This window comes from Leuciscus leuciscus (genome assembly GCF_965113295.1).
Source record: "Leuciscus leuciscus genome assembly, chromosome: 5".
In the NCBI taxonomy this organism is placed as follows: Eukaryota; Metazoa; Chordata; class Actinopteri; order Cypriniformes; family Leuciscidae; genus Leuciscus; species Leuciscus leuciscus.
Window position 1 is genome coordinate 14083392 of NC_138729.1, and position 24992 is coordinate 14108383.

The 24992-nt window shown below is 39.4% G+C and overlaps 2 protein-coding genes across 2 annotated transcripts; one reads left to right on the forward strand and one right to left on the reverse strand.

Moving 5' to 3' along the window:
- The first annotated feature begins 1073 nt into the window (after positions 1–1073).
- Positions 1074–8732, forward strand: LOC309499951 (uncharacterized protein). The gene is made up of 12 exons (XM_082171512.1): positions 1074–1194; positions 2434–2590; positions 2809–2907; positions 3050–3136; positions 3445–3531; positions 4656–4742; positions 5051–5137; positions 5525–5611; positions 5715–5741; positions 5982–6064; positions 7508–7551; positions 8183–8732. Exons 2-12 carry the CDS (start codon positions 2503–2505, stop codon positions 8217–8219), a joined length of 813 nt encoding a protein of 270 aa, XP_082027638.1. The 5' UTR covers positions 1074–1194; positions 2434–2502; the 3' UTR covers positions 8220–8732.
- Positions 8733–12113: 3381 nt separating this feature from the next.
- Positions 12114–23683, reverse strand: LOC309498805 (uncharacterized protein). Its single transcript, XM_082169714.1, has 20 exons — positions 22641–23683; positions 21980–22348; positions 21595–21730; positions 21337–21408; positions 20440–20817; positions 20059–20157; positions 19624–19856; positions 19343–19521; positions 19116–19212; positions 18907–19016; positions 18164–18289; positions 17908–18022; positions 17594–17656; positions 16592–16646; positions 16324–16415; positions 16011–16128; positions 15776–15883; positions 15521–15688; positions 14958–15122; positions 12114–14305 (listed from the first exon to the last, which is right to left on the reverse strand). Exons 2-20 carry the CDS (start codon positions 22073–22075, stop codon positions 14103–14105), a joined length of 2613 nt encoding a protein of 870 aa, XP_082025840.1. The 5' UTR covers positions 22076–22348; positions 22641–23683; the 3' UTR covers positions 12114–14102.
- Positions 23684–24992: the final 1309 nt, after the last annotated feature.

The window sequence follows — 24992 nt, forward strand, 5'->3', positions numbered from 1 at the left end:
TTTCATGGTGATATCTAAAGGTTAAAAATGTTACCCTATTCACGTGAGAAAAAAAATGCATAGGCGTATGAATAGGGTATATTTGGGTCTTTTTCTAAACTTTCCCCTAATGGGATTCTTCGTTTTTTTTTTCCTTACTCAGGACATATTGAGGATACAAAATCAGTTGAGTTTGCTTCTGTTGCAATTTGTTCAAGGTTGACCCCCATTTTGGCTTAAAATTACTGGACCATAAAGGAATTTGTAGTTTTCTACAATGGTAACAGACATTATGCCTTCTGTCTGGTTTACAGAATCAAAACATGTCAAAAAGTGGAGGGCTCAAGAAGACCTGCACAGCATGCAACAATAAAATTTTTAATGGCTTCAAAATGTGCCCTATTTGCAAGGCCCCACAGCCTAAAAATGTGCGCCTAAAAAAAAAGATTGAAAAATTTGAGCAAAAAAAAAAGACATGGGTTGCCAACACTAAAAAAAACCAGGTGACCTCACACTTATGGGACGATGCCGTCATTTTGGTAAGTAACTTTTGTTGTTCTATGTCACCATAGTCCAGTTATTTTGGGGTACTTGAGGGGACTTTCTGATTCTTAGACAAGATAATGCATTAACATCTTTATGTGGGCTATTTATTCAACAGTTTCAGCATCTTAACTACTCTACTGTCATTGAAAAACATTGCAAACAGACCAAAGACTCTCAGGATCACTTTGGTCATAGCCTGCGATGCAGTACTGTAAGATGTTTCACAGTGCTCTTCATATGAAGAACATTTGACTTTCCCCTTTGCACAACAAGCACCAGTATGTAAGCACATGGCGCTCTGTTGACATCACATTTTGTGAGCTATTTGACACGTGAACTGAACTTGGCCAATAAGACACAGGTGCATTAGATATCAGACTGAAATCTAATGGTGCTACCATCTGACCTTGTTAGTGAGTGAGACTGCATTTCATACGAAATGGCATTTAGTTTTCACCAAAAGTAATACTACTAACACTGTTCTTGATATGAAGCGACATTGCTACTTACATTGCTACAGGCTACTTGCCTGACGTCGTCATACTCAGAGTCTGATACTGCTCCACTGAGCTTTGATTATGGGGCGTTTCAACTGAACCAGGAAGGAAAATGCCTCTCCACTCAATTGGATAGTCAACGGCTCTGCCTACAACCAATCAGAGCAACGGAGTAAGTGACGTATGTTTTTCATTCATGTTTCTGATCTACAAATGCCTTGATCGTGGTTCTCTGTTCCTCTTTTTTAAAACGAATGCGCTGTCGATATCATCTATAACTGTCGCGATGGCGGAATCTACACATAATGTTTTATAAACAAAGTTCGAGAGGAGCACGTTCAAATAATCAATCCAATCAACTTGTCATCAAACAATGACCGTCTACGGTCTACACTATCAGCATGAGAGGAAGCATATATTTATTCACTCAGTCAACTCACCTAACATTCCTTGACATTTTTCAGCATGCCTCCACTCACTCTCGGTTTGTTCTTCCACAGCCTGGAATACGGGGGGAGTACTTTGGGTTCGGGCCGAATACCGAGCCCGGAACCTCTCCTCGGACAGCACGCCAAACATGCATTTATTCTATCTGACTTATTTGTAAGTGTGAACTCGTGAAATAACAATTCTTCAGAGGCAGTCATCTTTGTTGTAAACGAATTCAACCCAAGCGCTCTTAGATGACGTGGATGATTACGTTGCTCATCTGTCCATCATCGTATAAAGCCCGCCCTGACCATTTGATTGGTCAGAACAATTTTTGTTCGAGCATAATAGCTCCTCAACGGATCGAGTCCAGACCGAACTTCCCGACCTAAAAATGTTGTGGACCGGGCTAAGTTCGGCTGGCATCCAGGCTAACTTACATGTTTATGAAGGATGAACATGACACATGCATGTGCATACTCTTACTATTTTGGTCTTTTGTTCTTGTCTTGTAGTTTTGTCATGTGCTTGGGTTTCCTTGGGTTTCCTTTGTCCACTGCTCTGTCATTGTGATTTGTCAATATACTAGCTGCATTTAAGATCACAGAAGATCTGGCAGGGCTTGTTCGACTTGGCTGGCTGGCTGGCTAAGTGGGTGAGACTTGTTGGGCAAAAGCCCATGCAAATTCAGCAATATCACTTTTGCCCAACGAAAAAAGTCCCACCCACCTAGCCAGCCAGCCAAGTCGAACAAGCCTGTTTAGTCAGCCATGCAAAGGGCTTCTGGGATCTTCTGGGATCTTGAATACAACTATTCCTTGTAATGTTCCAAAAGTATGCCTTGACCCTAAGTATTTCGTGTTGACCTGCATTTGTGTCCCAGCTTTGTGATATTCTGATAAGCAGACAAAGATCCATATACACCCACACCAAAGTACTTGTAATTGTTTTTTTTTTGTTTTTTGTTTTTTTCCATCTTTAGATAGAGAAGCTGCACTCAGTCGGCTGGAGGCCTTTGCTCCTTCTGGAATATCCACACAAGAAGGCCAAAATGATCTTGCCTAAAGATCTGGTGTTGGGCAAGAATGCACAGACGTGTGTGCAAAACATACATGAGATTTTTAAAATGATGGTTGAAGGTAAGATTATATTTGTATACTATACAATTTATCTGTGTATTTTTTTTAGATTATTATGTATGTAGGGGTAGATGGTGTTGAGTAATTACTGGAAATAGTAAGGGCAACTTTGCTTCTCTGAGTATCTGAGGCTTGTGGGTGTTGTTTTATTTTGCCTTAGCTTTCACATTTTGACCTAATTGCATATTGTAAATGTTTTTGTATTTGTACTCTTCTAGCAAATACAAACCAGGCAACAGACAGTAGCCATGAGTCTGAGGAGGCTACTGTCACTCTGCATTTTGAGACAATAGCCAACCCATCAACAGGAGTACAAGGTGCGTTTGGCCCAGATTTGGTGCCTTCGCTTTGTGTTTTCCTTGAGATTTTTGTGAGAATGTGCTTTAGCAGCAGATGTCTTTTCACTGCACCTAACTAAACTTTTATGAGGCACAATGCTATCTCTCCACTCATCCTCAGATTCAGTAGCCACCATATGCATGGACCAGGGGGCTGGGACTATGGCTGATCAGGAACAGGATTTTAACCAACCTTCTACAGCACAAGGTCTTAAGCTCTTTAGCTTTATTTCTGTTCTTTACATCCTTGTGAGATGTCCTTTAGCAGCAAATCTCTATTTTGACCTGGGGCCGTATTCACAAAGAATTTAATTTTAGCACAAAGAGAATTCCTAAATGACGTTAAAATTTCCTCACTAAGGCAAATTTTAGCGCTAAATTTTCCCCTAAAATGTTGAGATACTTTCATCCCTAAGATTCTTTGTGAATACAGCCCCTAATTGTACTATATATTATGTAATCTGTGTATACACTTTTGAGAGACAACATCTTCTTTCCACTCATTCTCATCCTCAGATTTGACAGCCAGCATGAATTTGGACCGGGGGGCTGAAACTGAGGATGGTCCAGAATTGAATCTTAGCCCTCCTCCTACAGGACAAGGTGTTACAGTGTCCAGAGTACCTCCAACTAGCCTGGTTAAAACCAGACCATTCTCAGTAGTAACTGAGTTTTGGTCTGGCAAAGCTTCATTAATTACTCATTTTCAAAGGGGCATCACCAACGGATGCGCTCAAATGCCTCTGGGCGTGATTGGATAGACCTAAAACCAATCAGAGCGATCGTCATGTGTAAAGCCATATGCTGCGTCCCAATTCGCCTAAGTTACACTACGCCATAAAAGTATGTACTCTTTTTGTGAAGGAAAGGTATTTACTTTTGAATGTGTAGAAAAAAGTAGGCAAGCTTTGGGACATACTACTTCATCTTTATCGGACGGATCTGTCACGTGCGTCCTGTCACGTAAACTGCCCTGTCAATCATCTCGTCACAGTTAAAATCCTCTATTAAATCTAATTTAATTTCCTACCGTTTCTGAGAGAAATGTAGCAGCACGTTCATCTGCCAGTGGGTCTTTCATGGAGACTGTCCTCATGTGTTTGCAATTTGAATATAATAATGCATTTAAAAGTTGGTGCACTTCACCAACGGAGGTCGCTCAAATGCCTCTGGGCGCAATTGGATAGGCTAGACCTAAAACCAATCAGAGTGATCGTCATCGTGTAAAGCACACCTTAATGTTTCTGATTGGTGCCTCGATTTGACGAATTACAAATGGGCTTGAATGAGCTCTTTGCCAGACTACTTGCAGAGCAAATCTAAATTTGCCGGGAAGTTTGTCTGGGTTTTCCCAGGCTAACCTCCAACCATAGCCCTGCTATTTTAGCTCACTGTATGTTGTCAGTAGGAACAAGAACGAGAGAATTTGGTACAACATAGAGCGAATAGAGAACAGGAAGTTTACTCTGAATGGTACCATGTGAAAATAAACTGAAAGTGAGCTCATAGTGTCATTGTATTAGCGTAAACAAATGGTTTTCTATGTGGTCTATGTTGTACCAAATTATCACATTCTTTTTCCTACCAACAGCACTTGGGAAGCTTAAACAACAGGGCTATGATTGGATGTACTCTGGAGTATCGCTTTAAGCTCTTTTTTCTCAGATCTCTGTTATGACTTAATTGTATATTATGATAGACAACACTATCTCTCCACTCATCCTCAGATTCAGTAGCCACCATATGCATGGACCAGGGGGCTGGGACTATGGCTGATCAGGAACAGGATTTTAACCAACCTCCTACAGCACAAGGTCTTAAGCTCTTCAGCTTTATTTCTGTTCTTTACATCCTTGTGAGATGTCCTTTAGCAGCAAATCTCTATTTTGACCTGGGGCCGTATTCACAAAGAATTTAATTTTAGCACAAAGAGAATTCCTAAATGACGTTAAAATTTCCTCACTAAGGCAAATTTTAGCACTAAATTTTCTCCTAAAATGTTGAGATACTTTCATCCCTAAGATTCTTTGTGAATACAGCCCCTAATTGTACTATATATTATGTAATCTGTGTATACACTTTTGAGAGACAACATCTTCTTTCCACTCATTCTCATCCTCAGATTTGACAGCCGGCATGAATTTGGACCTGGGGGCTGGGACTGAGGATGGTCCAGAATTGAATCTTAGCCCTCCTCCTACAGGACAAGGTGTTACAGTGTCCAGAGAACCTCCAACCATAGCCCTGTTATTTTAGCTCACTGTATGTTGTCAGTAGGAACAAGAACGAGAGAATTTGGTACAACATAGACCAAACAGAGAACAGGAAGTTTACTCTGAATGGTACCATGAGAAAATAAACTGAAAGTGAGCTCATAGTGTCATTGTATTAGCGCAAACAGATGGTTTTCTATGTGGTCTATGTTGTACCAAATTATCACATTCTTCTTCCTACCAACAGCACTTGGGAAGCTTAAACAACAGGGCTATGATTGGATGTACTCTGGAGTATCGCTTTAAGCTCTTTTTTCTCAGATCTCTGTTATGACTTAATTGTATATTATGATAGACAACACTATCTCTCCACTCATCCTCAGATTCAGTAGCCACCATATGCATGGACCAGGGGGCTGTGACTATGGCTGATCAGGAACAGGATTTTAACCAACCTCCTACAGCACAAGGTCTTAAGCGCTTCAGCTTTATTTCTGTTCTTTATCTTTGAAAGAATATGCTTAAGCTTCAAATATCTGTACTGTACTGAACCAAGTCTATTTGTTTATATAGGGACAAGACAAAATCAGAGAAAGAAAGGTGAATTAAAATCTGACATCTGATATTCTGCCCTTTTTTACCTTATCAACACAGAGTATGAATTGATTTGTTGTGCAGGTCTTCCTAATATTATTGGTTTAATTAATTTCCATATTAATTGTATGCAGTCTTCATGTTGTAGATACGTAAAGTTTTTCAAGTATCAAGTATTTTTCAAGGCTACATTTGCATTTGGATTATCATTTATCATTCACTACTCTATGTACTTATGTTGTACAGTGAGAACAAAACAGAAAGATTGCCCCCACAACAATCGGGATGTGCACCCATACCGTGGCATAATCCGGACAAGGCAGAGAAAGGTAGGATTGGAGAGGTAGTTAGATTGTGTTATCTGATATGATGCCTTCCCTACAGAAAATACATCTTGGCTAGCCTAAGCATGTTTTGAAGCTGGTTTGATCAGCCATTTTTTTACCAGTTCATGTTTTTGCATGAGATTTGATGGTTTAGTTTGACCATCTTATGATGTCCATTCTTAGCCTGATGCACCAAACGCTTTCACATTATTTCACTTTGTGCAAAGCGCCTGGAACCTATCCATTGGGATATTTGCTTCCCGGTAGGTAGATACTTTCTGCTTCAACCAATCGCTACTGCTTGGTCGTGACGTATGTTACGCGCTGGAATGCACCGTTTTCTCTTTCAGCCCGCCCTAAAACTGCCTTCTTGGGCACACTACTCAAGGCCCAGGTACCCCAGCGGGTTAAGTGATAAGTTACTCAGCATCATAAATTAAACTAAAGCGAACCATAATTGGTGGGACCCGCATCATCTGCTTAGATGTCAGCAAAGCTAACACTGAATCTCCTGTAGTCACAGTGGAGTGTGTCCTATTGCTAAATTTCGAATGCATGTCCATAGCAATAGTGCCAATTGTATCACCAGAGAATTCTTTGTTGTCACTTCGATAAGATTACGCCTTGTCTCTATGTCTCTAAACATTTTCATTTTAAAAGTGTAGAATTATCCTTGAAAGGTCCTTAAATTTGATGCTTAGAAAGGGTGGGAACCCTCTTCCCTGTTAACTATATGATGGTTGCTATCCTGACAGACTATTGCTTGCAAGTAATCAGAATATGGACCTGATTGGTGTTGTTCTGGGGAATATTCATGTTCCTATTATCTTTAATCGTGTAAGACAAAAAAAATTGAAAAACTGGTTGAAGAACGACCACTGCTCAATAAGACAAAGGATCTTGCTGGAAATTAACATTTGACCTCCCCCTCATGCAGTCTCACCTAATCTGCATTTCATTCTCTCTCTCATGCACACCAAAAAGTCACACAAGAATACATATGGTTTAATGTGAATGATTATCATTGAGTATTATGTTTAGTAAAATTTAAAATGTCTCAGAGTGAGTGGTACAAATGTCTCATTTCCAAATAAGTAAAACAAAATGTAATAAGGTTTTTGGAATTTTAAAGAAAACTGGCACACAAAGGAAGATAGGCAAACATTTTTTAGATTATTAAAAAGTGAGTGTGAAATTGTTTGTGTAGGGAGGGAAACAAATTTTTATTTGTGCATTCTCTAAAACAATCATGCATCAGAGGCCCCCTCGAAAACTAGATGCCACATCTCAAGGGGTTTTCCTCTTACAATACATTTTAAATTACTGAAATTATTTGAAAACTGATCACCTAATGTCACTGCAAATCATTCAATTTAAGTTTGCATTGTAAGTCTGTGTGCAATATTTCATGTAGCACATTTCCATGTCTTTTTTTGCCTTCCACAGGGGAAGACCGAACTCCTGTATGATTGGATGCCCTGCGATCTATGGTATGGTACCCTCGCTTGGACATTTCACCCTTACTATACCCCATTTTTTACATTGACACAACACAAACCTTCCAGCAACTTCAAAGAAAACACGTTGCATGGCAACTAAACCAGTTGGTTAGAACTACTGTGTTTGACAGATGACATTGAGCCAAAAAACAAATCAAAGGAAAATAAACATGTCTCAAGTGTACTTTGACATTTAGATTCAAGGGGAACTGCTGAATAACATCTATTGACCTATAGCCGTAGCCTGTGATCATGATGCTTATAATTTTATTCTATACTCTATATTCTATACTATTCGTTACCAACCCTACTCTCACTCTCAAGTCTTTGCAATCTACTGTATACTACTGTATACTATCTTAATTTTATTAGGTTATGAGTAAACAGTTACCAGTTGTAAACGGTGTTGTCTAGATATTTTCCTTTGTTTATTGAAAACTCTAGATGCTATTTTCATTTTTTTAGGCCTATGGTTAATCTTAGAATCACTCCTATTGAATACTCTAATATTGTGTAATAGTATTACAGCAGTGTAGTTTACTAGTGTAGACGTTACAGCATTGAATGTGAAGTCATTATTCATACCTTTTTCACTAACCACCTATCTCTTGTCATTTTTCAGCGGGAAAACCTGGCCTCCAACCTGGGAAACTGATTGATACTTTCAGACGCGTACACTCTCTCGCTCTGTCATAAAATCTACACAAAAGTGCAGTGCTCTTATATGTTAATTGATCCTCACAAGTGTCCTTCTCACATGCTCTCGGAAAACGTTCAGACACACATTTCTGTCAAAAAAACAAACATTTCTGTGGTGCTCACGCCCACACACAAATACAATGTTAAGTTTTGTTTTTTATGTTATTTGTTCATTTTTGGTAAGTTTTTTATGGATTTAATAAAGATTTGTATTTACTAAGCTTTTCCATGTCATGTCTAACAGACATCACTCACACTCATGTACTGTAAGTGATACCTAGCAAAGATTGTTGTCATTTGTATACTAGGATGTACATGAAGACTTGAATGAATATACTAAGCTTTTCCTTTAGTAGGCATCATACTAACATCATTTGGGCTTGTTGGTAAATAGTACTGGGGACCCATTTGTATTACACATGCTAGTTTTTTCTAATCTCTTGTATGTTGATCATTTCTACTGTGTCTTTAGTCAGTACTGGAACTACTTTTCATTTAATTCCTTCCTCTTGCTGTCAAAGACTGGTACACACTATAGTCCCTTTCAAGTTGCACACCTTGCACACGTCTTCATTGTGGTACCAATGGTTACATTGCTGAAGAGTCTGGGCTGTTAAGTAGCAAACGTTTACTTTATTCTCTAAAATGGGAACTTGGGGCCCGGTTCTTTTGCCAGGTAAAAAAAGAACACTGCAACCAGGCTGTGGGCAGTTGACAGAAAGTGACACTCGGGGCCCTATCTTGCACCCAGCGCAATTGACTGTACACCGTCACCGACACATGTATCATTACTATTTTGCACCCGCGCACAGTGGACTTTTCCTCCACAGACGCACGTCGGTAAATTAGGGAATGAACTTGCGCTCCCTGGGGCGGTTCAGCGCAAAGAGGAGGCGTGTTTCGGTGCAAACGTTCCCTGGTTCTATTATGCAGGTTTAGAAAACAATTTCGCCACTGACTAGGAAAAAAACATATTCTAAAATCAGTGGCGCGTTGCGCATCAATGCAATCAATGTAGAGTGTGCACAACGCGCACACTTTGCTTATCTCATCTAGCCTACACACAGACGCAGCAGTTCTCATTTTTAGAAAACCATACATTATTACAAGAAAAAAATATTCACATACAAGGGGAATCATTGTTGTGTCCATGAATATGAGAAAAAATAGGCATAATCTAGCTTACACATTTACCCAAATTTTTATACGCCTGTTTAAACGCCTGTGTGTTCTCCATCCCCAAAGTCACGTCTTTTACGGCCCTGACGAGAACGTCGGTCTCCTCGGCTGTGAACCGCTCCTGGCGCGCGTCTGGCAAATCCGCCGTTATAATCAATGGAACAAGCCCGCCTGCTCTTAAAGGGAATGTGAGATGTCGCTCTGATTGGTTTATTTCACGTTACGCCCAAACCACACCTATGAATAATGTAGCTACTTCAGACCAACACATTTTAGATTTGCGTCGGGTGCAAGAGTCCCGCTGGTATAATAGCAATAGCGCCCAAGATCCCAGAGTTACTTGCATTACACGTTTGATACTTGCGTTTCAGATCGTTAAAATAGGGCTCATTGTCTCTCAAACATGGTTCAAGTTATGTATGAAATGGGGCTCAGCTCAATGACAGTCAGTCATTGCTGAATTGCAATAACTTTAAACAACAAAGCAAAATGCTCCAGGTCATGTGATGAAATGTCATAGGCTACAGTAATCTACTAAGACAAAGCAGGCTGTTGTATACAATGAATCTTCCTATTAATTCCTAACCATAATACACTATAGTAGTTGCTAGAGGTGAATGCACTCTAGATGTGATTAATATGGATTATGTCCTCCATTCATTTGTTAAATAGGGATGTTTGCTAATACCAGTCATAATGGACAGAATCTGCCTCATGGACAATAGTGTATATCCTTTACAGTGACCAGGTTCTTATTCATCCTTCCTACAGTGTCCTCACTGTCCTGTCCCATGACTCCCATCAGTTTCCCCATCATAGTGGTAGTTATTACTGCTCAGTCACAGGTGTAATGTCCTTTTTTCTCTTGATGTTGAGCAGACCATCTTTATAGAAAACACAAAGACAAATCTACACTTTAACATGGGTAGTGTAAATGCTGCCAAAATATTAAATTTGTCCTTGCATGATAGTGGTTAAGCTGATGTGTATCCAGGGAAGGGCTGGGTCAAAATAATATATAATGAAATTAGACTTAATTAGGGGGGAAGGGGGGTTACAACAAGAAGACCTTTAAATATCCTTTCATAATTTTATTTTATTCACTGGAAATTATGCATATATACATTATTTCTAAATACAGGGACTTTTGTGTCAATCCTCTCTCATTTCCATTCAGTGTGACTGTCTGTCAGACCTTCCATACCAGGCAGTGATGAATAAGATATATGGCTTTAGAAGAGTTTGTTGTGTTTAATGTTTTTTTTTTTTTTTTTTTTGTGCCTGTTCATAAGGTGGGATGTTAATATCCCATTTCAATTCAATTAATTATGTCTGATGTGAGACATCAGGGGGAGTATCAGAGAGTATCAGGGTTATGGGATAGTCAACTATAATAACTGGGACTTTGGCATCCTTCTCAAGATGAAATTTGCTGTTGGTACTCCATTCTACATCCCAATTCACCTCCATGGAGCACTTAGACTCATCTCTGATGGGACTGATGATGGGGGTATCACCTGCAAACTTGATCTTGGTCGTTTCTCCTCCAGCAGTAGGAGCAATAGTTGCTGGTAGTTTGCACCACTGATCCACTGCCTCGTGACCTGTGCTGCGCCACTCATCAACTGTCTTATGCCACCTGTCCTGTGCACAGCTGTGCCACTGACTTGCTGTCCCATGCACTGTCCTACACAACTCATGCTGTTTTGTGACACTTGCCTACTCTCACATGGCACTCACCCAATGTCCCGTCTCGTCTGATGTGCCTACTGTCCCTAGTCATTTGTCACTGTCCTAGGATTAGGTTTAGGGTTCAGGGTTAGGTTTTTAACAATTTGTAAGTCTCACGGGACAGTGGTGCGGGACCATAAACCAGTGGCACAGGACAATAAGTGAGTGGCGCAGGACAGTGTACAGGACAGTAGGTGAGTGGCACGAGCCACCAGCGACAGTAGAATACAGTTTTTGCTCCTACTGCCTCCTTACAGCCTTGTGGTGGCCTATCCGTGTTGAGGGCATGCTTCCGTATTGTTAAAATTGATTAAATTATATTCCTCTGATAGTCAAGTATCAAGTGACACAGAGCTATATTGCTGCTCATGACTTGCAGGCTGGAGAACAGATTGAGAGGATCTATCATGTTCTATGCTAAGTTATGCATGCATAGGTGTTAATTGACTCGTAGCAGAGTAAACAGCTAGGTTGATGGTATTTTCCACAGCCTTGTAAGCAAACTGATAGGGATCCATGAGTGACAACAGTAGTGGTGGACATCTGGCATGCAGCTTTATTATACTTTCAGACACTGGCTACGATCTTGTCCTGTTTCCAACTCTGAACCTATCAGCACCCTTAATGAAAGGTTCACTTTTTTCATATTAATTTGAATACTATCCTGCTTAAATACATTTGTTTTGAATATATGAATAACAGATTCATGGCTTTTTATCAAAGCTCTAACCTGTCAAGTCCATCACAGCGTGTTAAATACTGCCAAGTGACACCAGGTCCCATGGACAATTAATGATTTTGATGTATTTCACCAGTGCCACTTCAGCATCCTGAAGAGTTTTTATTATGTGACAGTATACTGTAAAATGTAGATTTTCAATGAAGACTACTAGGCAATTATGTACTTTATGCACTTCAATTACAATCACAAATAATTTATGACATTTTCAAATTCACATTCAAGTTTATTGTAGCCATTTCCACAGTTGAAAGAAATCTCTCTTTGTGTGCTCACATGTACCACAACACACATCCAACACAAGAAAATTCAATAGAGCATTAATGAGCTCCATATTGTCCTTTAAGTGCTGAAGTTGAGGTTGAAAAGTCACAGTCCAGAATGCATAAAACAGTCCATGTCCAACAGTCCATGCAGAGGGCCAATCCATTCAGTAGATATTGCATTGATATAGTGTACACACTCATGATTGTAGTACATGAAGTTGCAGTGCAAAATAGTTTCACATTTAACAAAACCTAATGTTGATAACTGAATTATCATAGGGTTAGTGCATATTTACGTGTCTGATAGCCTGGGGGGTAGCCTGGTAATAAAAGGTAGCCTGGGTCTGGCCATTCGGTAGCGATGAATTATTGCTTGCTGGAGGTGTTGAAGTTTAAAAAGATAGGATCATCCCTTGACTGATAGCATTCTAAATCAGCGTTCACAACTCCTTTCCACCGGAGACAACCAGACAACCAGGGCTGGGTTTCCCGAAACCTTCTTAACGCTACGTCGTTCTTAAGTTACACATTAAGCTGTACCTTATCGTTAATACGTGTTTCCCGAAACGTTCTTAGTTAAGCATACCTTCTGTAAGTCATACTTCCGTAAGGTTGGTCTGGACCACTCTTAGCTTTACCTTATCACTGTTGCAGGTCTATATGAATATAATTCTGAAGTTTTAATACACCCAGACAGTGTTCAATTAGGCTAATTCAAGTGTTTTCATGCAAAGAATAAAATTGTCATTACACTGATTGTTAATAGAATTTTAATTATATTATTATATATAATAAAATTCTATACATTTATTTTAATTAAAGAGCACTTTTAAAGGCCAGTGAAAGCATAGGCTACTGTCAGTTAAGTCCTATTCGGACGCTAATATTGTTTCTCATGGTCTCGTACAGTAAGTCGGTTATTATAGTCCGAATCCATAATATCAGTGTTTTTTCTCACCCAACCCGCGTAAAAAACCCTGGCCAAATTAGTACCTACTGTTTTTTTTACAAACAGGTCGTACGTTAATTTAATTGCCGTCTGAATCCACATGTCCGAGTTTACAAGAAGAGATTCAAAATCCACTGTTTAAATCATTTTTGATCACTGCCGAGCACCGTAGGCTACGTTAGATTTAAACTTTTATTACTGAAATGCTGGAAAGTATTTACAAGAACAATATTTCACCACAGCTCCACCTCAGCGAACAAAAATGGGAAAGAGAAGAAAGCGCATAAATAATTGAAATGGTTATTATGGCAGCAATATATGATACAATTTAAAATATGTAGGCTTGGCTATAATAGGCTATTATAGTTTGGGTTATTTTTTATAATATCCCATGAGCCCTAATAATTGCAATTTCAACTATTTCTGAAGTGCTTCTTTTATAAAGAACACCGCTTTCTCACATAAACAGCCTCTGCACGAGAGAATAATTGATTCTCGAGGCATCGATATCAGCAGATTCAGCACCATCGACACGGACAGAGCCGGGTAACGGCGCACGTAAGAAGGTATATCTTAAACAGCTTCCTAAGGTATAGTTCGGGGAACACGCCTAGAAATGGTATACCTTCAGTTAAGTTATACCTTAAGAGTTTTCGTAGCGCGCTAAGAGACAACGTTATCGTGAAACTCAGCCCAGCTCAATGGAATCAGAATCAAATCCAAACTAGTACTGTAGGGAGATGATAATCGAGCGGATGTGCATAGGAAGGCGTGGCCACGCAACCTGGGGTAGGTACTATCCCTGAATCATAATGTTCCTGCTAGTGATGCCTCTGTATCTTTTGCCTGATGTGTGAAGAATGAACAAGCACTGTTCTGGGTAGGAGTTGTTATGATTTAGGGAGGGTGAGAGATAATGTAAAGTTTACAGATTTTAAAAACAAAACAAAACAAAAAACAAAACAGAATGGTCTCCTTTCTAATCTTCTTCTGACTCTGGACTACTAAGGTCATATTCATCATCAGTGTCCGTTCTGCATTCTGTGTCCTGTAACTGGAGGTCATCAACTATAGCACTATACGTGCTCACAGCTTGTTGGCATAAACTCTCCAGTGCAGAGGACCTCCGCATGAGGACACTTTTCAAACCAGCTGCAGCATCCTCTGACATGTCACCAAAATCTGTAACATACATAAACATAAGAATTACAAGTATTGTTCCAAAATTATAGCATGTAGAACCACACATGACAGAAAGATGTTACTCAATTTCTTGTTTTGTTTTTTGTTTATTTGTTGCAAGAAAACTTAAACACGGAATTCAAGGCCATTTTATTGTCATATGCATATAGCTACTGGTACCAGCTCCACTTGACTCTGGTACCAAGCACTTTTGGTTCCACTTCTGTTGAAGTTCCAACAATGATGTGTAAATATTGGAGATAGCTCTGTGGTCATTGTTATCGCTAGCATCGTAATGTTAACGTTCTGAGCATGCCCTCAGCAACAGCTCAGTGTTAGCATGACAGGACGCTGATAGAGTAAATATTGCCATCTCCCCAAAAATGTGTATTGTGATGAATTCAGAATACTTTTGATTTGATCTGTTCTGCTGTAGTGATTGCTGTTACCATCTTTTCCACGTTGGTGATGCTAGGATAGTTTACTTATAGGAACCAGTTACATGAAATGGTACTTTCATGCAGTGGAAAACGAAATGTTTGAAACCAAACCGAGTAGAGTCGTGTTGTGGTGAGGTGAACTGGTACCAGTCTGTAGAAAAGGGACTATAGTGTTAGTGAGAAAAAAAAAAAAAAATCCAAATTTGACTTACAGCCCATTCTGATGTTCTCTTTCAGTTTCTCCACTCCCTTTATCTCCTTACGGAGAGACGTGATGTGTTGAGACATCTCCTTCACCAGGATGCTCTGCTCCTCCTCAAGGCGTCTAATAAGCATCATTTGGTCAAAAAGAGACCGTTTTAACCTGAAGGAGTGACCTTTAGGTAGAGGGAATTGATGGAAATATGAAAAAGTAATTTAGTATTTATGATGATTAAGTTATAAGGCCAAAATTTCAAAACTGGTATGGACATCCCAAACACCAAAATTGGGCTCAGGTGCAGGACATCAAAATAACATAAAAAAAATAAATAAAAAAAAACAGTGAAGTGCGCACACTGCATGCTAGATAAATTTATTAAAAGCACAACATTTCGACCATCAGGTCTTAATCAGGTGCAAATGTTGCATCATTTGCACCTGATTAAGACCTGATGGTCGAAACGTTGTGCTTTTAATAAATCTATCTAGCATGCAGTGTGCGCACTTCACTGTTATTTTTTTTTTTGTTTATGTTCAGGCATACATTTTAGAGAACATGTCAGGACTACCATACCATCCTCACGTCTCTCCCAAGGCAGGATGTAGTCCTCTGTCAAATTTGAGGCCAACTCCTCGTCAATTGTATCCTCTGCACTAGCATTGTACAGCAGGATCTTTTGTTTCATTTTTTTTTTTAATTCTCTTATTTTTCTTCTTTTTCTCTGTCTTGTCTGGTTGCTATCTGCAAAGTGAAATAAGAAAACTATCAGGAAAACAGTTTTTGTTTGTTTGCTTTTGCAATGTACCATTTGAATATCAGTCAACCAACCATGCTGACGATAGAGGTCCTGCTTCTTGCGTAGCAGGGCCACTATGATACTTTCTATCTCAGCCCTGAGGTCCTCTGTTGCTCCCTGTTCTGTTGTGCTCCCTGGCTCTAAATAGGTAACACAATTAAGCAATTGTTTCATTTAAAAAATTCTGATCACCTTATGTAGTTCATATTGGAACAAAGTAATTAACAGTTGTATTTGTGAAAAGTCTGAGCACTATGCATGATTTACCTGTGAGTGCCCACTGCTGAACATCACACACCCACTGCTTTGCTGTTTGTTCAGTGATGTTATTCTTCTGGCGGAAATCACTGAAGCTGGCAACTTCCAGCTTTGCCCTCTCGGAGATCTTTAAATCACACAAAAATAAAAATAAATATCATGCAAGCTTTCAGCCAATACCGGGATCAAGAAATTCCTTCACCTACAGTTTATAAATGAATGGATGAATGAGCTCATTACAGATGGATGGACTACAGCTCTGCTGTTTGTTGTTAAAATGTATGTTGTGTCAGGCAAGAGGACCATTAGGAAATGTCCTTACTTTGATGTATCTGCAGGCCAAGACTTTGTGAAGATTCTCTGTCTTTTTTCTGTTCCACCCCATGGCCTGTTGAGTGAGCATATTCTCTCTCCCTGATTAAAAAAATAAATCTGCATGCGTGATTGGATCAATTTACTTGAGAAAGACCATTGCAGTTAGACACGACCTAACACAACAATTACTTTAGTGCAAGGAGAACAGGAAAATGACATTTTAGAAGTCAGAAATACCTCATCACAGCGTATGGTTTGTAATGTGTCATACCAACCTGCCTTTGTCATGTACTTTGTGACAAGAGCTGCCCTGGAGAGAAAGCTGTTTACCTAGATAAACAATAAAGAAATGAATGCATTTCTATATAACATTACCAAAAAATCCAACAACAAATAAACCAAAACATATGTATATGTGAACATGTAGCCATACTTAATATTTAAGTAATATCTTATCGTCAACTAGCTCTCCACCTTAGAATGCCATGCAAACTAAAACAACCACACCCTTTCAGCCATAGCCATAGACATCAAATTGGAAAGATCGAGCCCAATTTTTCAAAGTTGGGAGCAATGCTGGATCTTGCCAATTGGGTCTACATTTTAAAACCTCACAATGGCATGCCAGAGCTGTGACAGTCGGCATTTTCATAGAATCCCATGAAAGGTTGGAAAGTCAACCATTGCCTACTGGTTAGTGCCTTGGGCGTTCGACTTGTTCGAATGCCGACCAAGAGGAAAGTGGTTGTGTAAAAAGTGAAAGTTGGTGGGGAAAGTTGTTGAACATCGCAGTCCCGTCCACATCCACGGCTAAGATTCCCTTGAGCAAGACACTAAACCCTTCACTGCTCCCCGGGCGCCGCAGCAGCTGACTGTCCACCACTGCTTTTAAGTGGTTAGGAGATAGTCTGTGCCACCTCACTGTGTGCTGTGTATGTGCGTCTCTAATTCACGGATAGGTTAAATGCAGAGACTGAATTTCCCTAACAGGATCAAAAGAGTGTATATAATTAAATAGTGCAGCTCAGAGGGAAAGAAGCTTGAAATAGTGATGCATCATGCATAAACCACCACTGCTGACTTCACTTTTTACTCAGACATAATGTGTGTTGCAACTACAGTTCAGATAGTGATCTGATGGTCATCCGAGCAAGCATGGATCTTTGTTTGATACCCTGATGTACTTTATCCTTCACACTCTGCTTGTCTCTCACATAAATGTATCAGTGAAGTCTCCTATATCTACATAGTTACAATTAATGTCGGTAATAACATACTTGTTCAACTTCCTCTCCAACAGTGTTCCCTGCTCCATCCTGATTCCTGCCACCCCATCTCACCTGCAGCATAGTGTTGGATTAATTTCATACCATAACTTTAAAAATCTAATGTTATGCAATCATGAATTATGTGCACATTAAAACCACTTTCACATTAAAGGTGTCATATTTTATCTGCAAAATATACTACATAAGATATCATAATCACAGACTTACAATTTAGTATATTGCCACTAATACCAGGTTAAAATAATAAAAAATAATCATTGCTCAACTTTTCGCATCTGAATTTCAGTATCAATTTGAGGTACCTCGCATTTTGCTGTATGAGCTTTGGCATGCATCACACTGAGAAATGGCCTCATTTCCATCAGCGGTTGAAGATCTGATGATTCTTCAGTCACTTTGCTTAGGTATGGCCAGTACCTAAAAAGAAGCACAGCATTAGTAGGCATTAACTAAAACTTTGCCTGGCCATCAATATAAAACGAGTGAAAAAAAAACAGGCATTTGTCATTTAATGTACAGTAGGTTGATCGAGTTTCAATATGATAATAGAAAAATTACCTGCAGACAACATCCATGCAGAAGAAAGTGACATTGGCCCTCTCTGACAATTCCCTCTGTAAAAACATTGGGTAGGCGAAGACCTCGCCACGGTAGTGGTTCAGTCCTCGCAGCAATATCCCGTGTCTGATACACAAGAGGGCAATATGGTTAATAATCAATTTACACAATAAGACCTGTGGAAAGCAAAACTAATCAAAACCCTCTATTCAAAGCTTATATCCATTCACACACACACACACACACACACACACACACACACACACACACACACACACACACACACACACACACACACACACACTCTCTCTCTCCCCCACACACACATTTCCCCATCAATCTGTACATATGTGACTAACTTAGCTTTAAAACAATGTTCTTGGGAAAAAAATATATTAACGGGATTTACTTTAATAATAATTCAAGTGTAATTAAATATTAAATAATTAAAGTGATGAAGCCAATATGGGGATGATTAGGAGGCCATGATGGGCAGAGGCCAAGGGGCAAATTTGGCCAGGATGTCACCCCTACTCTTTTTTCAAAGGACATCCTGGGATTTTTTAATGACCACAGAGAGTCAGGACCTCTGTTTAATGTCTCATCCGAAGGATGGAAAGGACTTTACTTCCCATAAGGAAATTAAACACGACTCTGATACATATATCCACAACTGAGTTTCCACAGCGTGTGACAAGTGGCATCTGTACAATTGCTTATGCACTTATGATCTACTCACATACCTGCAGACTGCCACTTGTATCCCCTCTTCATCTATTTTGGACGATGATTTTTTTGACGTCTCCTTACTCGCCCTGAACCTTGAAACACCACATGTTCCACTGTTATCTGCCTGTAAAGTCAGATATCACTCGTCTTAACAAATAGAAAACAGAAAAGACACAAACATAAGCAGTAGATATACTGTCTTAATATGCAATATTACACATACTCTTGTCATGCTGCTGCCTCTGACGTTGTTTAGAAAGGCTGATACCTCCTCATCTTTGGCAAGAAATAATCCCTTGTACAGAGACTGTTCCTCATTTCTGTCCATTAAAATTGATCACAAAAAAAAATCCTTTTTTAACTGACCAAACATTACTCTACATGCAACTATTTCTATGACATTGCTGTGGTTTTGATATTGACATTAATGCCTGTGTAATATGAACATACCCCCTTGATTTTTTGAAGCGATAATGTTTGCGATTGCCATCGCAACACACTGCCAACATGTCTGGGTGACATGCTGGACAGTAAAAGTCATTTACTTCACACATCACCTCTTCTGTATGCTTGCAAAAGCAATATTCGAAAAAACTTTTCTGGAACGTATCTGCACAGACATTTCCCGGCTATGACATAAAAAAAATTATTAGTGTTTACAGAAAATAAATATTACAATATTACAGATACAGTAATATGATTATGTGTTACAATGATTCAAGCAGATCTACCCTTCCAGCCTGAACAGAACGGTGCTCCAGTAGCTTTAAAAAGGCATTTCTTGACATCGAAGGAGCCGATACTTTAAGGTGAGCAAATGCTTCGAAGACGTCAAAACTATATAGTGTCTGGCAGTTTGTTGTGCTTGGCCAGTAACGATACCTAAGGAGCTCTTTCACCCCTGGGGTCCATTCCACAAGGCAGGTAGGACAAACTTTACGGGGCAAACAGACATCATATCGTCCTGTGAAAAAAGAGACACATTAAACGTGCTTCAAAGAATCAACTTTTTCCAACTCAACTGTGCATTATTCATTCACTGTAGTATTTGATATGGCATTGGCATTTGGTAATTGGTATATTATTCATGAGAAAAGCTTTGCCTTGATTGCAATTGTTAACTTCTGCAGTACAACAAAACAAAAAGCAGGACTTTTCAAACTTACCATTCATGGTGACCACAGAAATATGCTTGCCAGAGGTGACCTCAATCTCATGGGTGCACTCGCATATTGCCCTACGTGCGGGCAAGGGCAACTGACATACTGCAATGCAAAGAGGTTGTTACATTTTTCCTCAATCGAGAAGGTATATCTATACTAGTGATTCAAAACAAACATCTACAAAATAGCTCTACCATATGTCATTATCACTGTTTTCTTACTAATAGCACGTTTCATAGTCAAAGCCAAACAAAAACAATTTCTTCAGTCAAAGAGAGATTCAAATTAAGAGTTTAATCCTTTTCCATTGACAAAGTCTATCAACAAAGAATATTTGTGTAATTACTCTTTACTAGTCAACAGAAATTGTTATTAAACACATACCCTGCTCACAAAAGTGAGGCTGGCCATTTTCACCCATCCCCACAGCCTTTGTGGGGGGAATAGGCTCCAGGTAGCCATGGAAAAGTGCCTCCCTGCCGTGGAACACATTCTTTTTGTGAGCCTCCATGTCGCATCCTCCACATAGAAACTCCATGTCCAGTGGCACACAATCCAGGCACCTAATTACTGCCTCTCCAGCGCCGCACCTGTGGCATTTTTGGTTGATGTCTCTTTCAGCGGACAGTTTAGCATCAAGCAGCACTGGCCTTGCTGCTTTTGCCCTTGTATCAGCGTGTAGCTGCCGCTGTGCCCATGCTGTTTTTTCAGCTGCCACATTAACCTCAACAAGAGTGTCCCTTAACTCTTGAAGACGCGTTTCTGAAAATAAATGAAAATAAATAAATAACTGTTAAACAACCCTTCGATTGAGTGAAGGCACAATGGATCAAAATGACTTAATACTGAATGGTACGACAATAATTATGACTTAAAATCTGACTTTGACCAAGCCATACACTACAGTGTCCATTCAATGTAGGTTTAATGTACTGTATATGGACTTGCTCATGGTATCACAAACCATGTAATATGCTTCCGATAATATACCAGTTTGAAATGAAAAGTTGGAGTGTCTATCACTTCACTTCCCAAACTAGGCAAGAATTAACGCCTCTGCAAAAGCACTGAGTGCAGAATTGTCAAAAATCAGAATATAATGCACATGTTCTGTCTACAACAAAATAGAAACACAAACCACTTTTAATGTAGTTGCGTGGAGAAGAAGTGTGAGACATCAACAACAATGAATCAAGGAAAAGTTTACAAGGTCATTAGAAAAGTTGTTTATATGGAGGAATAGGAAATGTAGTCTTAGGGATATTACACAGACATACTCACCAAGACTTGCAGTCATCTCTTCTTCTATCTGAGGGACTTCCTCAGACACTGTGTTCAATTGAACTTCGGAAGCTGTAAAGGCCAATACATTTGGTTATCTATTCTATCAGGGTCTTAAAGCATCATATATTTTAGTCCAGAAAATTCACAAAATTCCATCATACATCTGGCTCAGTGAGCTCAAACCATCTTTTCACTCACCAACATTTAGATAATTACCGTTATTAAACTATAACAACAGTGCTATAAACAACAAACCTAATGCACGGCGTTCTGCTTTTTGACGTTTCTTACGTCTGTTACTTATGGCCGCTGCGCTTGCGACTGCTTTCTTTTTCATAGTCCTCTTTCTTTTTTGAGGGACATGGCTTTCCATTGCCATTGCCATTGCAGCCTATATGAAAATAAAATATTAATGTTTTCTGCTAGAATATCAGACTAACTTATGGTTATGTTTGATGGATGCTTTTTTCCAAAGTAACTAACAATAAAAAAACACAAATCAAAAACTACAAAATATAAAATACTACACTACTCCAATATACATTAAATGTGTAGAACATCATACCTCAACAGCAACTACAACAAACAAACAATATGTAATTTTGTAAGACATGGGTGTAAGTGTATAAAAATGTCTCACCCTGGCCTCATGGAGAAGAGCCTTGCTTATTTCGGCAGCCATATGCCCCCTGACCTCACTGGGATCTTCAAAGACTCTTGAGTGTTTTTCCGACATGGTGCACACTCACAGATACAATACAAAAATACAGACAATAGACACACAATACAGATATGAAGATGAGTGTGTGTGTGTGTGTGTGTGTGTGTGTGTGTGTGTGTGTGTGTGTGTGTGCGCGTGTGTGAGGGGGAGGGGAGGCTGAGTGAGAGTGAGAGACTAGAGAGAAACAGAGTGAGAGAGACAGAGAGATTGAAAGAGTGGCTCTTAAAAGTGCCTTTGTTTTCTATGTAAGAGTCTATATAAAAGAGTTTATGAAGAACAGCAAATAATCTGTAGAACAGACAAGAAAGCATCATTAGATCTCTGAGAAAAAAAGACATTAATTAACTCACAAATATTGGACTACAGTTATTTACTAATTACATTTGAATCAAAAGAAAACAAAGAGAACATTTGTCTCTATGATGGTGTAATTTTAATTTTAATCTTTATGGAGAAACGTTTTAGCTCAACAGTGTGAGTTCTATTGCAACACAACAAACACAAACTAATCCCCAGGGTGAACGCAATAAACAATAAAGGTGATGTAAATAAATACGTAACGCAGGCTTGAGATACATACCGATCTGTAGAGGTGATCCTCGCAATGGCTGTAAAAACCGCGAAATTCTAGGATGCGCGTACGGAAGTGTGACGTGTCGCCGTCATGGCAACAGACTCATCTGATTTAACATTCATTTATTATTAATCTTTATCGTGTTTTGTTGTTTGTATATGCCTATCTGTCAATTCCGTGAACAGTAAAAAAAATAAATAATAATAATAATAATAGTAAATTAGTCCAAATAGTATTTAAACTAAGGCTGATGGATGGAGAGGTGGGGAGTTTGATTGATCAAGCCTGCCTCTAGTGATCCGGTTATCCGTGTGTCCACCACGGAATAATCCGTGGTGCCATCACAGAATTTCACAATATGCAAAGGGATACAAAACTGATCAGGGGGGGATAAGAGGTTCACAGTTTAATTGGGCTACATTGCATCGCAAACACAGACAACTTGAATAGCCTACTTAAAGTGTCAAAATCAGCAATAGGCAATATCGTCCAGTGAAGGTGAAACAATCTACTGAATATTCCGTGGTACCGTCACGGAATGAGGTGACCAGAAGCTATCATAGCGATTAAACGACGACAGAACAGTGCAATATCAAGTTAAAATCCCTTTGAGACTAAACATTTAAACTGAAGTACTTTAAGTAAACTCAGAATATTTAAAGCCATACGTTTCCAAATTATAAAACGACGTCAATTGGGGGAGCGCAAGTGATCCGGTTATCCGTGTGTCCACCACGGAAGAATCCGTGGTGCCATCACAGAATGTTATGCAAAGGGCTATACAAACTGATCAGGGGAGATAAGAGGTTCACAGTTTAATTGGGCTACATTGCATCGCAAACTTGAATAGCCTACTTAATGTGTCAAAATCAGCAATAGGCAATATCGTCCAGTGAAGGTGAAACAATCTACTGAATATTCCGTGGTACCGTCACGGAACGTGGTGACCAGAAGTTATCATAGCGATTAAACAATGCAATATCAAGTTAAAATCCCTTTAAAACTAAACATTTCAAGTGAAGTACTTTAAGTAAACTCGGAATATTTAAAGCCATATACGTTTCCAAATTATAAAACGACGTCAATTGGGGGAGCGCAAGTGATCCGGTTATCCGTGTGTCCACCACGGAATAATCCGTGGTGCCATCACAGAATTTCACAATATGCAAAAGGCTATACAAACTGATCAGGGGGGGATAAGAGGTTCACAGTTTAATTGGGCTACATTGCATCGCAAACACAGACAACTTGAATAGCCTACTTAAAGTGTCAAAATCAGCAATAGGCAATATCGTCCAGTGAAGGTGAAACAATCTACTGAATATTCCGTGGTACCGTCACGGAATGAGGTGACCAGAAGCTATCATAGCGATTAAACGACGACAGAACAGTGCAATATCAAGTTAAAATCCCTTTGAGACTAAACATTTAAACTGAAGTACTTTAAGTAAACTCAGAATATTTAAAGCCATACGTTTCCAAATTATAAAACGACGTCAACTGGGGGAGCGCAATTGTTGGAACAGGGAATCCGTGTGTGGACCACGGATGCTGCCTGTCATTGACTTACATAGGGATCACTTCCGTGGGCACATCACGGAATTTTCGGCGATTCCGTGAAACTGTCACGGATTTTGAGTTAAGGGGCCGTGTTCATTTCACGGAATTCTGTGAGACCAGGTTGGTATTTTCAATTGAGCACAATACAGACCAACTGTCTCTTTCACATTGAAGCCTCTATCAGCTAGAATGACATCTCCTGGTGACAATTTATCAAGAAAGCCACAATTTTCCACAATGTGCTTGTCACTTGTGCGACCACCCCATCCTTTTGACACATAAGATATAACACCTTGTGGTGTTATTGAGATCAGGTATTTTGCAGTGTTGTGGTGCTTGTACTGCGAGTATGTCTGTGCACGGCATCTCAGGTTACTTGGCTTTTCTATAAATATTTCGAAACAATCAATGATGGAGGTGCAGTTCTTAAAGTTATTTTTGAAACACATTGGGAGACTATTTTGAATTTGTTCTTTTGGTGGCCATAAGATTAGATCTGATAATCTGAAATACATTAAATCTAATGTGCTTTTGAACACTCTGACGACAGTTGACTTAGATATTCCAAAAAAGTAAGCAAAAAAGTAAAGCGGCACATTAAGCCTCAGTCTCATTAATGTTAGGATCAAACATTGGAATGGGGTGATTGATAGTCCAACTTTAAGAAATTCTGATAGAAAATTAAACAAAACAATTAATTTGGCGAAGGACGGAAGACCTGTGAGTTCCAGCACCATGGTGTCATTATCCCTGAATGCCTCCTCATTCAAGGACCGCTCCTCTGCCCTGGCCCTTAAC